This window comes from Hyperolius riggenbachi, chromosome 3 (assembly GCF_040937935.1).
Source record: "Hyperolius riggenbachi isolate aHypRig1 chromosome 3, aHypRig1.pri, whole genome shotgun sequence".
Classification (NCBI taxonomy): Eukaryota; Metazoa; Chordata; class Amphibia; order Anura; family Hyperoliidae; genus Hyperolius; species Hyperolius riggenbachi.
The window spans coordinates 335,150,074-335,166,714 of NC_090648.1; the positions used below are offsets into that span (position 1 = coordinate 335,150,074).

Sequence of the window (16,641 nt, forward strand, 5' to 3'; positions counted from 1 at the left end):
TTATCATATGATAGTAACGGTTGTGTGATTGCAGTTGCATGCAGCACACAGAAAGAGTTTTTCTTAAAGTATATAAAGTGTTACACGTGAATGTATCTTCTCCTGTCTTAAAAAAAAAAAGAAAAAAGAACAATGCAAGGAGCTAATGCAAGAATGTTATGTACTGCAGCTTTAGCATTTTTTAAGGTCATTTTACACTTTGAGTTGTGCGGTTTCGGACCCTCACACCATTTTATGTGGCCCTCAAGAGCTTCAAACCTGCATGATTGTAAGCAGTAAAAGAAAGAAGAAAATGAATCCATGCTGTATACTTGTGTTTGTACCAGTGGGCTTTGACCTTTCCATGAAGACAGCAGGCCATTGCACATGTATGTACATGCATGTAATTTTTTTGGATTGTGCGCACTTTACCTATTTTCATAAATTTTCTGGCAGAGTGACAATATGTTTAAGTGACAGTGCCCATCCTTAAATTTTTTTTAGGTTTTCTACTAAATACATTTACCCTCCCCCATCTTCTGTTGTGATTTTTTTGTATATGTCTACTATTTGTTCACATTGGCAGCATGCATTTAAAAGCCTGGCATCTTTGCTCTTTCTATCCATACTGCCAAAGAGCTGCAATACTTGCTACTATGCAGGTATCCACATATTTCTAATATAAATTATTATTAATGAATATGTGTGCATCCTTATGGTTAACTAAAAAGCTGCAATCAATCATTCTTCTTAAAGGACAGATGCAAGTTGAATTAAAAACAAGAATCTACTTACCTGGGGCTTCCTCCAGCTCCTGGCAGCCGATATGTCCTTCACCACAGTTCTGCTTCCATCCACTGCCCTGGGGTCCCTTCCAATGTAGATGCCGACGCACATCAACTGCGCCTGTGTGAGAGCCTCTCTCTGTTGCGCTGACGTCATCTGCAATGTTCTGCACAGGGGCAGAACCACTGCGCCTGCGCAGTACACTGCAGACAACATCAGCATGATTGACAGTGGCGCTCGCACAGGTACAGTACAGGATGACCTGGCAAGGTCAGCTTCTACACCAGAGGGGACCACAGGCCAATGTCTGGGAACGGAGCTGCGGTGTGGGCACAGGACTGCTGCCAGGGGCTGGAGGAAGCCCAAGGTAAGATGAATTGTGTTTTTTAATTACCTCGGACCACTCCCTTAAGAGAAACAGCTGTTAATCCCACTCCCTTCACTCTAACCCCATCCACTGGCATGGGTATCCCACAATACACATGTAATGTCCGGTTTGCTGTGAGCAGATTTGTGGAACACAGTATACAGCACAGGTTGCTGCTCTCCATTTCCACCTCTTTTTTCTTTTTTTAGTACAGATGACAGCCTGCAGCCTTCCCATTCAGAAGAACAGTGCAGGGGCCACATTCAGGTATTACAGCTTTTAGGGTGCCTACCAGAGACAACCTCCTCCGTTAAATTTTAATAAACAATGTGGCCCTCAACTAAGACCATGTTTCAGATTTTACCCCCTTATGTGAGTTTGACACCAATGTTTTAAACCAATGACTTAAGATGCATGCCCAGGATACAGTGGAAAAAAAGGAATGATTTGCATGGCTCCACCCACTTTCCTGAAGCGATCCCTTATGGGCTTGATGCTTAGACAAGGGAATGTTTAAATCTTTAATAACTGTTTAAGAAGGTAATGCTGTACTTTGCAGTACTTCTATGACAATAATTGTATAATTACTGAAATCACTGCCCACCATTTTGGTTTTTTATGTGATCATTAAGGGACCACTTTCGTGAAAAAAGTAGGCAGTTAAAATGTGAAAGAACCGATAGGTTTTGGGCCAGTCCATCTCCTCATGGTGGATTCTCAGTCTTTCCAACAGCATTTTCTGAACAGCAGTTGCAAAGTCTAACTTACAAAATAGTGTGCAAGTGATTAGGGAGGTTGGCTGGTATCGTACTATTTTGGCAGTTAAACTGCTGTTCAGGAAAGATGTTGAAAACAAAGAAAATTCCACACGAGGAGATGGACTGGCCCAAAACCTATCGGCTCTGTCAGATTTTAACTGCCTATTTTTTTGGTGGTCCATTAATTACCGGAGCAATTTTCTTCAGGCCACATATCGTGTTGTTATTGTCCTTATTAATAAAACTGTCTCAATTTTGAATGTTATCATTTGAGGTAAGCTTATAGTTACCTTGCTTTTAAGCAGTTTTTAGCTATTTATACTTTTTTTTTTTTATGCCTCCAGTCACCAGCTGCATGTATTTCCACACTGTTTAGGGGGGTCAGAAATGTGAGATTTTATGGTTCTTAAAAAGTGACCACACCTGTACTTTAAGTGATTATACTGGTTGCAGGTTGGGCAACCAGAAAAGGGTGAGTACCCATTTCTTTGATTACTTACACTAACTTAATAATCAAATACCTGACCGGATTGGGCTCCTGTTTTCCTTATGTTATACTTTTTTGTTTCCACATATCACGTGGTCTATGGATATGATGGATGCTGTTGTCTGGAATGCATAATTTCCACTGTTCAGACTGGAAGGGAGCCAAAGTTTGAATCTGAATGAAGGCCCCCAGCACCAGGCCTGGATTTACATCAGAGGCTCCTCTAGGCTCAGATGTCCTGCCACCCTAGACCTTGCCCTTGAAGAACCTACAAACACCCGCCTAACCACACCACAAGTGTGCTGGCTGTCCCCACTGTCTCCCTTACTTCCCCTGCCATAGGTAGCTGCAGGTACCCCTTAGTATTAGGTAGCCAGAGGTACCCTCAGTATTAAGTAGCAAGAGGTGCCCCCAAATATTAGGTAGTTAGAAGTGCCCCCAAGTATTAGGTAGCTAGAGGTGGCCCGACTGAAGGGGTAATCTGGTCAGTGGAATGCCAAGACCTGAGTGAGTAACCTCTCATTTACACTCCACTCGGAACTCTGCATAAAGAAGGAGGGAGGGAGGCACAAGAGGAGGGGAGTGAGCCATGTTTCCATCATCAGGCGCCTGTAGGCATGTGCCTACAGTGCCTTATGGTAAATCCAGCCCTGCCCAGCACAGACAGTCTATTGGTCATTAAATGGCAGCTTTTGAAGTCCATACCAGGTATTTTACAATTATTTTATTTGCCATCAAATAATAAAGTAGCTTCTTAGAAATAAACAAGCTCTGCACCTGTGTACTTACACAGATCAAAGAAAATGTTTGTACTAAAGATGTAAAGAAAGTATTAAGACAGGTTTGATTTTTTATGATATTGCAGCACATTACATATTTGAAGTTCATACGAAGATCACTAGCTTTAAGGGCTTAAGAATTAAATAAAAAAAAGTTTAAGTAAGCAAAACACTTAAATCTGGCTCACATAATGACTGAAATTCTAAAAATCAAGTAAGAATCATAAAAAAAAGAAGTGTGGCACCAGTACTTCCATGCATAATCACATTTCCAGTAAAATATAAATAAATAAAGCAAAAATAAAGATTGCCTTTGTGACCAATATTATAGTTTTCAAATGAACTGGAAGAACCAATCTTCCACTTTTCTTTAAAATTGTCTTTGTCATTCATGCACAGGTTTCGCAGTTCATATTCCAATAACTACAAAAGGCCACAGCCAACAGCTGTTTCACACCTCCAGAATACTTTCTCAAGGCAATCACAATTGTCTCCTGAGAAGCGTGAAACATCTGTTGGCAGATTTTTTTCCTTTATATCCTATCCAGAAAGTAATTTCAGGAGAAATTGCTCCTGTTTTTAATTCTAAGGATAACTCCATGTTAGGTTAACCGCAGATTATTTGCATATTATATTGTATATGTGTGTGTGCCTGCATGTTAATTAGGGCTGTTTAACCCCCTTGGCGGTATGAAAAATACCGCCAGGGGGCAGCGCAGCAGTTTTTTTTAAATTTTTTTTTTTTTAAATCATGTAGCGAGCCCAGGGCTCGCTACATGATAGCCGCTGCTCAGCGGCATCCCCCCAGCCCCGCCGATCGCCTCCGGCGATAGGCGATCAGGAAATCCCGTTCAAAGAACGGGATTTCCTGGAGGTCTTCCCCCGTCGCCATGGCGACGGGGCGGGATTACGTCGGCGACGTCGGGACGTCATTGGGAGACCCGATCCACCCCTTGGCGCTGCCTGGCACTGATTGGCCAGGCAGCGCAGGGGTCTGGGGGAGGGGGGGCGCGCGCCGCACCGGATAGCGGCGATCGGGCGTGCGGCGGCGGCGATCGGGGTGCTGGCGCAGCTAGCAAAGTGCTAGCTGCGTCCAGCAAAAAAAAAATTATTTAAATCGGCCCAGCAGGGCCTGAGCGGCACCCTCCGGCGGCTTACCCCGTGTCACACACGGGGTTACCGCTAGTGTTGGGCGAACAGTGTTCGCCACTGTTCGGGTTCTGCAGAACATCACCCTGTTCGGGTGATGTTCGAGTTCGGCCGAACACCTCATGGTGTTCGGCCTTTTAAGTTCGGGTTCGCCCCGAACTTCTGTATGCCCCCGAACAGGGCCGAACAGGGCCCCTGTTCGGGCGAACAGGGCCCTGTTCGGCCGAACAGGCCGCAATACGGCCCCCCTATGGGGTCGCAGGCATAAGGGGGGAGCATGCCCCGATCGCGGGGGGGGTCGGAAATTCCCCCCACCCCCTCCGCTAGCGCTCCCCCCTCTGCCCGCTTCCCCATTCAAAAGTTTCAAGAAGTACCTGTATAGCGGATGGCCTGGCAGTGGGCGGCACTGTGGAGTGAGGAGGAGGAGGAGTCCGGAGAGTGACGAGTTGAGGGAGGCCGGGCAGCGGGCGTGAGGTCAGAGAAAGGGCGGAAGTTCCGCCCTTTCGCTGACCTCACGCCCGCTGCCCGGCCTCCCTCAACTCGTCACTCTCCGGACTCCTCCTCCTCCTCACTCCACAGTGCCGCCCACTGCCAGGCCATCCGCTATACAGGTACTTCTTGAAACTTTTGAATGGGGAAGCGGGCAGAGGGGGGAGCGCTAGCGGAGGGGGTGGGGGGAATTTCCGACCCCCCCCCGCGATCGGGGCATGCTCCCCCCTTATGCCTGCGACCCCATAGGGCCCCCAAAATAGGGATGTTCGGGAAGTTCGGGGTTCGGCCCGAACATGCCGAACATCTCGGCCATGTTCGGCGAACTTTCCCGAACCCGAACATCCAGGTGTTCGCCCATCACTAGTTACCGCTAAGGAGGTTAAAGCGGTATCGTTACCATAAAAATCTAATTTCAACAGCAACTGGTCTGAGTGTATTAATTGATAAAGATGCTAAGCCTGCATTCAAAACTTTCAAAACGTTTTCTGCTGTTATGATTTGGAGTGATCACATACTTAAGGAACACTGGCCCTGTAGTAGTCGTTGCCAAAGAATTGCTTGCTGGGGGTTCTTTTTATCTATAATCTATTCCTTCTCTTCCCTTTATTTCCCTGCCAGCTGCTTATCTGACACCTAATCCCCTAATCCTCTACTCACTTGTGTTTACAAGCAAGGCTGAGGCGACTCAGCGATTGGAGGAGACAAGAAAAAAGTAAAGGGCAGAAATTACATCATGAGTTAGCCTTAACAAAAGACATGGCCCCCACCTGGAACAGAATTCTCGTCATTCACTATATAACAATCACTGAAATCAAATTGTGGACAGTATAATACATGTGTTATGTAAGTAGATCAAGTATTTATCTACTTATATATGTGTTTTTTTCCCTGGCATAGTATGGCTGATCCTACTGCTTTAAAAAAAGATTGGTAGACAGTGCACCCGGCTGCGCACCAATGTCTGCACGTATGTGCCAACATCTACCACGCGTGCGCTCTCATGTCTGCTTGGGGCTCCGCACCTACACACTTGCTACCTGACATGGATGCAGTCCATGGCCGCAGATTCTAGGAATAATATTAGGTAAGTTATAAAGGGGCATTTTTATATTTTGAAAATATTGACATGAACTTGAAGTTGCTATTCTTCATTTCAAAAGTATTGGGTCATTGTAAGGCCTCTTTTAGATGGACGGCTGAACTGCTCAATTGTCGGGCAGTTCACCATCCCATCTGCCAGCCCAAGTGTCATATGCGTGTACTTAAAATGCTGCAGAGGTGGTCGTTATTGGCTGCCTCAGCCAAATTTAATCTAGTTTGTGTACAGGCCTTAAGGGACTAAAAGAGACTGTCTGAAATGTCCTCTTACTAAAAAATGCTATGCTATGTATTATTTTGCCTTCATAAAACATTTTTTTCTGTTTTATGTGGCAAAATTATGTGGAACATGTAAAAACGTACAACTTTAAGGACTCCAATGGACTCTATGCCAGGTTTGTGTGTTACCAAGTGTATGTCTGCATGTCTCATATGCTGGTAGGTTTGGCAGGATCAAATAAACACAGTTTGACTTAAAAATTTACTGGTTGGTGCTTAAAAAAATAAAATAAAAAAAAGAGTAAAGAAGTAAAGAAACAAAATTTCTCTTTAGAATAAACTAACTTCAATATAAAAACACAATTGCTCAATACAGAACTAAAATCATGCTGCAAAAATGCAAGAATAGATTTTTTAGATGTGGACAGGGGCTAGGTGTGTGTGTGTGTGTGTGTGTGTGTGTGTGTGTGTGTGTGTGTGTGTGTGTGTGTGTATGTGTGTGTATGTGTGTGTGTTGTGTGTGTATGTGTGTGTGTTTTGTGTGCGTGTTGTGTGTGTGTGTTGTGTGTGTGTTGTGTGTTTGCATGTTGTGTGTGGTGTGTGTGTCGTGTATTTGTTGTGTGTGTGGTGTGAGTGTGTGTGTGTGTGTGTGTGTGTGTGTGTCATGTGTGTTTGCACGTTGTGTGTGGTGTGTGTGTGTGTCATGTGTATTTGTTGTGTGTGTGTGTGTGTGGTGTGAGTGTGTGTGTGTTGTGTGTGTGGTGTGTGTGTGTGCGCAGTGTGATGTGTAGTGTGTGTGGTGTGAGTGTGTGTGTGTGTGTGTGTGTGTGTGTGTGTGTGTGTGTGTGTGTGTGTGTGTGTGTGTCATGTGTGTTTGCACGTTGTGTGTGGTGTGTGTGTGTCATGTGTATTATGTGTAAACACAGTTTGACTTAAAAATTTACTGGTTGGTGCTTAAAAAAATAAAATAAAAAAAAGAGTAAAGAAGTAAAGAAACAAAATTTCTCTTTAGAATAAACTAACTTCAATATAAAAACACAATTGCTCAATACAGAACTAAAATCATGCTGCAAAAATGCAAGAATAGATTTTTTAGATGTGGACAGGGGCTAGTTGTGTGTGTGTGTGCGTGTGTGTGTGTGTGTGTGTGTGTGTGTGTGTGTGTGTGTGTGTGTGTGTGTGTATGTGTGTGTATGTGTGTGTGTTGTGTGTGTATGTGTGTGTGTTTTGTGTGCGCGTTGTGTGTGTGTGTTGTGTGTGTGTTTGCATGTTGTGTGTGGTGTGTGTGTCGTGTATTTGTTGTGTGTGTGGTGTGAGTGTGTGTGTGTGTGTGTGTGTGTGTGTGTGTCATGTGTGTTTGCACGTTGTGTGTGGTGTGTGTGTGTCATGTGTATTTGTTGTGTGTGTGTGTGTGGTGTGAGTGTGTGTGTGTTGTGTGTGTGGTGTGTGTGTGCGCAGTGTGATGTGTAGTGTGTGTGGTGTGAGTGTGTGTGTGTGTGTGTGTGTGTCATGTGTGTTTGCACGTTGTGTGTGGTGTGTGTGTGTCATGTGTATTTGTTGTGTGTGTGTGTGTGGTGTGAGTGTGTGTGTGTTGTGTGTTTGGTGTGTGTGGTGTGTGTGTGCGCAGTGTGATGTGTAGTGTGTGTGGTGTGAGTGTGTGTGTTTGCGCGATGTGTATGGTGTGTGTCATGTGTGTGTGAGGTGTGTGTGTATGTTGTGTGCGTGGTGTGTGTGTGTGCACAGTGGGATGTGTAGTGTGTGTGTGTTTTATTCTTTTGTCTTGTTCAGTAGACTACAGAGCAATTGTGACTGGCATAATAAAAGTTAATGTCAGCTCGATAAACTTCTCTTAGAATGTATTCTTTCCGAGTATTCCAACAATCTCTTGTATCATAAAATAATTCCAACGCCCACCTCCCTCCCTTCTCAGTCTGCCAGCACCTCTGACTGGAGCACAATAAAAGAAAGATGACCTTTTCCATGACTTCCAGTTTTTCTTCATTATTAAACAGGGTAGGAACATCACCAGCGCTCAGGATCATGTTGATGTCTTCCAAAAATGACTCATCCTATTGCAAGGAAGAAAATTGCTCATTTACAATTCAAATAATAAAAGTATTGCAAAAAAAATCCTTTCACTATTAATTTACTTCTTTCAATTCTTATCATGTGCAGTTATTTGCAAAACAGATTTACAGTTTGAAGTCCCATCTTTCTTCATCTACTTTAACGAGCATTCATGAAACTACTATCATTCTCATAATATGCATTTTGAGAACTAAAACAGGCAATTTATTGAGCAGCCTGGAACAGCATTGATATTATGCTGCTGCTGCAAAATATCCCTCTGTTTCTAAGTGGCTATTATTACATCCTGCATAACAGATTTTTATGATATTCGTGGCTACTGTGCTCTGGATAGGACTGGTCTATAATTTTATAATATATTTCCTCCTGCTTTATGCTAACATTGTTTTGCTCTACCTTTATTTGATGCTCAGCAAACAGAAACACAGTTGGATTTCCATTTTGTCCAGCAGCTCGCAGCACCTTTTTCAAATCGTCTCTCCATTCACTCACTGTGTATGATTTCTGAATACTAACTTGATGGAGTTCAATATCTGCCATGAATGCTGCTAGCTTTGTAGCTGACTGCCGTCCAGTGCCCCCAATTCCTGTTCATATATACAAAAGAAAATAAGTGTTAAATAAGTTATGCCACATTCACAGTGCTGTATGGATTTACTACCTCACAGATACAGTAGATACAGTATGATAGATAGATAGATAGATAGATAGATAGATAGATAGTTTATTCCGGAAGTTTGGTTCGCCCCCATAGTGCATCATGAGGGTCAACTTTGACCCTCTACATCACAGTCAGCAGGCACATTGTAGCCAATCAGACTACACTCCCTCCGGGAGCCACTCCCCCCTTATAAAAGGCAGGCAGCGTAAGGCTTTGGACTCACTCGTGTGCCTGCAATAATTAGAGAAGGGAAAGCTGCTGCAGACTCTCATAGGGAAAGCTTAGTTTGGCTCTTGTAGGCCTCTTAGCTTGCTCCTTGCTGATTCTTATTGCTAAAAAAGCACCCCTCAACAGCTCTTTTGAGAGCTATTCTTGTTCTTGTGCTCTATTTTTTTTTGGTGTGTGGCCCACTGACACTTGTGTTGCATAGACAGCCTTGGTAATTCCTACTGTGTGTACCACGGCCAGACTCAGCACATTCAGTGACTACCTGTGTGTGTGACAGGTGCACATTGTAATACCCATCACTACATATACCTACCTGTTGTTCACTTCAGTCAGTGCACCCACCTACCTACGTGAGCACATGCAGTGTCACTGTGCCTGTCTGGTACCTGTCTGTGTGTGACAGGTGCACATTGTAATACCCATCACTGTATATACCTACTACCTGTTGTTCACTTCAGTGCACCCACCTACCTACGTGAGCGCATGCAGTGTCACTGTGCCTGTCCGGTACCCGTTTGTGTGTGACAGGTACACATTTGTAATACCAATCATTGCATAATTGTTCACAGTACCTGTGTGACCACACGCTGTGTAATATACCACTCCGAGCATACCGGTTAACTGCTCCTGTGTGACAGCTGCACATTGTATTGTAATACCAGTCACTGCATAGTGCATACCTTTCACTGCATCTGTGACTGCACATTGTATTATACCTGGCAGTCAGTGCATACCTTTCACTTGAATGGATGGCAGATTTGCCCTCTATAACAGATTCTCATTAAAGGTAGTAAAGTCGATCAGTGTCATATACAGCAGGGCCTCGAAAGTCCTCCTGTATTGTTATTTTTTGTCACTACCTCGGGACTTGCATGCCATGCCTGCTGCCTTCCTCGGATGTGTGGTTTTAGCCATTTCTCAGGCTCCAACTCCGGACCGTAATCGAACCCTGACTCCCCGGCCATAAGCTTTCTTTAAAGGGGAACTGAAGAGAGAGGTATATGGAGGCTGTCATGTTTATTTCCTTTTAGACCATACCAGTTGCCTGGCAGCCCTGCTGATCCTCTGCCTCTAATACTATTAGCCATAGCCCCTGAACAAGCATGCAGCAGATCAGGTGTTTCAGTGGTTCAGACTTATAAGTCTAATCTGACAAGACTAGCTGCATGCTTGTTTCTGGTTTTAATCAGATACTACTGCAGAGAAATAGACCAGCAGGGCTGCCAGGCAACTGGTATTGATTAAAAGGAAATAAACATGACAGCCTCCATATACCTCTCTCTTCAGTTCCCCTTTAACAATGGTAGAGAAAGAACCATCAACAGTATGAGCAGCGATGGACTACTGGGTGTGCAGGCTTGACCTGTGGCCAAAGCTGTCACAATATACCATCCAGCTTCTGTCTTGCCCTGCCTCAAGCGTCCTGTCAGAAAGGACCTTCAGCGCAGTCATTGTCACAGAGAAGAGAAGTCGCCTAAGTCACAAAAGTGTTCAGTACCTGACCTTTATCAAAACGAATGAGGCATGGATCCCAGAGGGCTACTGCCCGCCCGAAGACTAAGTTAGTCCCCACACACAGCACCTCTGCCGGCAGGCCGCTTGACTACCCGTCTCCGCCACCACTAACAGGGTCCAGGACTCTTCAGGTGGATTCCTGAATTTTTAACAGCGGCCGCTATACTAATTTCTCTGATGCATGTACATGCCTGCCTAATTCTTCTGCCTGCACTGCAGCTGCAACAACAAAACAAAAGGCATGTACATGTGCCAGTTCCTCTTCGTGATCATTACCTTGCCGCGGTATCACAATGAAGCAATGACCGCCGGCTATATGAGTGTCTCGGGGGGGGGGGGGGGGGGGGCACATAGAAGATAATAAGGTCTTTGCTTTATTGTGGACAGATCAAATTTGATCAACTGGACAGTCACTGTTGTTCTATCATTGAGCTACCACAGCCCGGCAACCATATGGGCTTGAAAACCGCCATGGCCTGCACTCTCGCCATGGTGCGCAGTAGTCCAGCACGGCCGTCACTACACAAACAGCCGTTTGGGGTGCGTTACACAGTGAGTTTGGTGTGTCAGTGTGAAGCAGTACACTAATTACACTCCCTGATTGATGTATACACTTGCAAGATGTTTTAAAGCACTTTAGACCTGCAATTTAACATTCAATGTGATTTCTGCCCTAAAACGCTGCTTTGCGTCCAATCCAGATTTTTCCCCGGGACTTTTGGCGTCCATCCCACTCCAACATGCCCCCCTCCAGGTGTTAGACTCCTTGAAACATCTTTTCCATTACTTTTATGGCCAGCATAAATGTTTCTAGTTTTCAAAGTTCGCCTCCCCATTGAAGTCTATTGCGGTTCGTGAAAGTTTGTGCGAACCGAACTTTCGCGGAAGTTCGCGAACCAAAAATCGGAGGTTCGGGCCATCTCTAACAATAACTAGGCTGTGTTCCTTTTTTCTCTTTTTCTGTCTGAAAGAGTTAACTTTCAGGCATGCAAGTAACAGATTCTCTCTTGTCAGATTATAGCATAACTCTTACTGATAAGGAATTACAGCTACTGCTTTCCTAACAGAGAAAAGCTTCTAAGAGCAAGGTATAGATGAAAAAAGTTCAATAGTTCATATATTTTAAAACTTAATAGACTACCATTGAGATAAAAGTATTAAATCTACTTTGTAAATAAAATAGAACTATGGAATAGCTTAAAATGTAATTTTTAGGTGTAGGAGGGTAGCTACAATTGTTTATTTCATCTCATCCATTTTTTATCTCAGGTTCACTTGAAAACCACATTTTTGGATGTGGCTCTTACATCCTCATTTGCCTCCGTAAAGATTCCAGGATGTGAGAGTCATGTCTTGCACTAATTCCACTACACGCTCATGCATACCCCCATTGTTTCCACGCGCATGAACGTACGTGCAACAGTTTAAAAGTGAATGATTTCAAATGAAGTCTATATTTCTCTGAAGCACAAGGGGAGCCTACATCAGCAGAAATGATTATGTTATTGATCATATTTTAGTCATGTTGTAGGGTTGTTTTCTTCTTAAAGGACATACAAGGGCAGACAGCCAAAAATAGATCAGCACCTGTGCGCTTTTTTATTCCATAGAGGATGACATCCTTGCCCTCCGCTTCGTTCCGCTGCCATTATACTCCTTGTACTGGCCCCAGGTCGAGTCCCAACCCCACCGTATGGGTCTTATCACTCCCCTCCTACGATGGCCACCAAACTGAGCCACGGCTGCACAGTACACATGGATGCGAGTGCACAGCTCTCAGCACTCCTCCAGCCGCATACTCGCTCCCCGCCTCCTCCAATCGCACCCGAGCAGTGTTGCTTGCGAATTTTCGCCCAACTCATATTCGCATCGAAAATCCCGTTTTCGAATTCGGCGAATTTTCGCGGAAATCTTCAGAAATATTCACGTTTTCGACCAGCAAAGAAACTTCGCTGTATGCGGACGCTTATGCCCTTATGTGGAAAAATTGCCGCAATAATCCGTTGTATGCGGACACTTATGCCCTTATGTGGAAAAATGTCCGCAATAATCCGCTAAATATGCGCATGGGTGAACGAATACATGCGTACATTCCACCTTCCAATGCGGAATTGAATACGTATAGAAGGGTAATAATATTTCTGCGTAAGCGCAATGATCCGAATAGATGCAGTTACCGCACGCGTAGTTAACTTCGCAATACATATGTCAACTACGCGTAGTGGGCGAAGCTTCGCATAGTGGTACTACACTACGCAGAAATACGTACTCGATAAACTATGTATTTAACGCGAAAATAACAAGCATTAGGCAAAAATTAACGCGAAAATATTCGAATGGAAAATTCGCCTGTCACAAAGAAATTAGTGCTGTTTTTGGCGAAAATTTGGCAAAAAGAATATTTGCATTTTCGCTCATCACTGCAACCAAGTCCATGCGTACTGCGCAGCCACGGCTTAGCTCGGCGGCCCTCTTAGGAGGGGAGTGATAAGACGACCCATACGGTGGGGTCAGGACCCGACTTGGGGCCAGTGCAAGGAGTATAATGGCGGTGGAACGAAATGGAGGGCAAGGATGGTGTCCTCTATGGAATCAAAAAGCTGACAGGTACTGATGCACAGTATTTTTGGCTGTCTGGCCTCATAAGTCCTTTAAGAAGAAAACAATCTTACAACATGACTAAATATGATCAATAACATAATCATTTCTGCTGATGTAGGCTCCCCTTGTGCTTCAGAGGAATATAGACTTCATTTTCAATCATTTACTTTTAAATTGTTGCATGTACGTTCATGCGCGTGGAAACGATGGAGGTGTGCATGAGCGTGCAGTGGGATTAGTGCAAGACATGACTGCGCCTGTCTGCTCCTGCGCAGTAAGCTCGCGATGACGCACCTGGGAGTGAGCACGTGGGAGCGAGCACGTGCGCGGCCACAGCAGTTAGATCAGATGCCGAATTAGACTGGGACTGGTGGCGGGGAACGGTGGATCGTAGAGGACTGCGCAGGGAAGGACAGCTGCAGGGGGCTGATAGAAGCCCCAGGTAAGTGTCCAGTTTTTTTTTTGGGTTGTTTTTTTTCAACAGAACCCCTTTAAACATGTGATCAAGTTCATCCAGTGACTGATTTGTGAAAGGCTGCTTGACTGGTGGTGTAAACATATGACTCCTGATGTCTTTTTTCGCCTATACAGTAAGCAGATGTGAGATATGATCCCATGACTACAACCAGCTTTTCAGATATTATAAACAAATTACTTGATCAAATGAATCATGCACTTTCCTAAGAAATTTCCTGCAGTATAAATCAATGATTTCTTAACCACTCTGCAACCTCCTAACGAAATATTGCAGCTGCAGAATGGCTCCCCCAGGAACGCATAACGTGGAATTGCATCATCTCACAATGCACAAGATTTGTAGAGATGAGTGTTGACTCAAGCGCCGTTCCCTGCAGGGGGAGAGAGGCGGCCAGAGCGATAAGCCTACAAGCCCATGATAGGAGCTACGGGGGGTAAATTAAATGTAAACAGCACTGTGGATCTCCTGCAAAAGTGACAGCTTTGTCACTTCACTGTCCATCAGATGGCCGCACAATCTAATCCCTGCCGCAGTCCTATGCTTTATAGGCATAGGACTGTGTACCGATCGCCGACTAGGGACAATTTAGAGTGGGGGGGGGGAGGGGAGGGGGACTAAAGTAAAAAGGGCTTCAAAAAAAAAATATTAAAAAAAATATTAAAAAAAAACTAAAGATCAGATCCATCAGGAGAAAGCCCTGTTCGTTGCAAGAAAAGGAGGTAAGATTTATTTGGCTGCGAAGTTGTATGGCTGTGCAGCAAACTGTTAAAGCTGCACAGCACTGAATTGTAAAACTAAACTAAAGCTGATAAGCACTGAACTTTCATATCTGCAGCATACACCAAGTTTGCTGGAGAAAATGTATCTAATTATAATGAAAAACAAGGATGCAGTTGTCCATGTCTGGGGATCTGATAAATCTAATTTGATTAGCATAATGACAAAGTGACCGCCACTCAAGGAACTATAAAATTACAAAACTTTATTCTCAATAACCAATTCTAAACACCAGCTAAATCCCCAAGCCTCATACCTCACCCCCATAAAAAGCTGCATGGACTACCATAACAGGAGCGCTCCTGGACACACACCCCCATCAACAGCTACACCACATGCATACAATCTTGATCGGCCGATCTTCTAAGATCTATTGACATATGGAACCTATGGGGCTGCATTCAATTGTCCGTTTCAACTGGGCCCATTAACTATTCGTTTGATACCTCAATCTTGAAAGGATCACAATAGAGCACTATATAAGGCTTCATTCACAGACCATAGTCTATTACTTCCAATGCTTCAATGGCAAACTCCACCTTACTTGTAAGCCAGCGGCTAAAGGTTCAGCAACACAAGCCTTTCAAGCCACAATGTAGCACCTCAGTCACGCCGGCAAGGATTCCTCTTCTTACAGCCACCGCATGGAAACAAAGCTTTACCTTTCCTTCAGGATATATGTCTGCTCACGGTTCCGTCGCGGTGTCCCGCGACACCAGGTACCCGGTCTATGTGGCCCAGAATACGGACATCAGATTTCCAGCGTGTGTAGTGTGCAGGAGCGTCCCGTCAGCCATTGGCAGCTAGCCACGCCCACATACGTGTTACGCCCACATCACGTGAGCTTCTTCAGTGTGATGACGCTGTGGATGAAAGGCAGTGGGTGTGCTCTCTCTCTTATACAGATACTCTAACCAGGCCTGGTTTTGGCTTTCGGAATCCGTATTCAGCTTTGTGCTTACAACGCGTCCTCCTTTGTGACTAGACCTCGTTTTCATCGCATGTTACAGCCGGGAAAATGCCTTATTTCTGCCCTTCAAACAATCAGAAAGAAAAGGAATATAGATCAGAGAGGAAATATCCGCAAGAAACCCCAGCAGAGAGAGGACAGGGACCCACAACCCATTCTGAAAAAGAGGGTTCAACCGTACAGGAAGGGGAAGAAAAACAAAGAATAGAGGTGCCGATAACGGCCGGTTGTGAAGGAGGAGAGGACAGTAACAACATTTTTAATTTGAGTAATTTTTCATTGTCGGAACACCATGTGTCAGTCCTCAATAAGGGACTATTGTTCTCTCCAGTATGTGGTGGAGACCCGTTTGACACATTTAAAGATATTCAATTCTTTTTGCGACGAGTCCTTTTTAAGAAAATGTTTTCTAAAAAGAATGATAAGCCCTCTCCACCTGAGGAACCGGCCGAAGTAGGCTCCAATCTGAGATCACTGGATAATAGGATGTTTCTAAGAGATCTTGAGACCCTTCTAGATGATGGAGGTAAGTATGAGGGAACTCCCCCTGATGGCGGTGTTGTCTATACCAACCTGAAAAAGATGTCCAGGTATATGCCTCCTCTCTCCATGAACAAAAGTGTACAGATCTTTTCCGATTTGGTCAGTAGAGATCTGGGAAAACTTCATTGGGGGAGTCGGTTTGACAATCTATCTCCACAGGAGAGACAGGCATTGCTTGAGTTAAAGGAGGCTGACGACATCATCATCAGGGGGAGTGATAAAGGAGGTAATATTGTCCTATGGAGCAAAGAGGCTTATTTTGAAGAGATGAATCGACAATTAGATTGTAAGGAGACTTATGTCAAACTAAGAGAAAACCCCTTTCCAGATATCATTAAAAAGAGAGACAAAATCCTGAATATAGCCCTGTCACAAGGAGCAATTTCTGCCAGCGAGTATCAGTTTATGAAATCAGATCATTATAAGATACCAGTCTTGTATTTAATCCCGAAAATACATAAAAATAAAGAGTGTCCCCCAGGCCGTCCTATTGTGGCAGCAATTGATGGCCCGCTGGAAAAAATCGGAACTTTTTTTGATGAGAATTTGAAAGGTTTGGTGGAAGAATTGCCTTCCTTTGTTAGGGATACAAGAGATTAAAGATTTTGAGGTGGAGGAATCTGACTATCTGGTCGGGATTGACATCGAGTCCCTGTATACCTCCAT

General features: G+C 44.3%; 1 protein-coding gene across 1 annotated transcript in view; it reads right to left on the bottom strand.

The window, feature by feature from the left end:
• The window catches only part of LOC137562326 (dynein axonemal heavy chain 3-like), a 1,996,682-nt gene that overhangs the window by 468,690 nt on the left and 1,511,351 nt on the right, over positions 1 to 16,641 (bottom strand). The window contains exons 50-51 of the mRNA XM_068273663.1: positions 8,599 to 8,789; positions 8,088 to 8,183 (exon numbers count right to left, since the gene is read on the bottom strand). Of these exons, the coding sequence (XP_068129764.1) occupies positions 8,088 to 8,183; positions 8,599 to 8,789 (287 nt within the window). The remainder of the gene's footprint in view (positions 1 to 8,087; positions 8,184 to 8,598; positions 8,790 to 16,641) is intronic.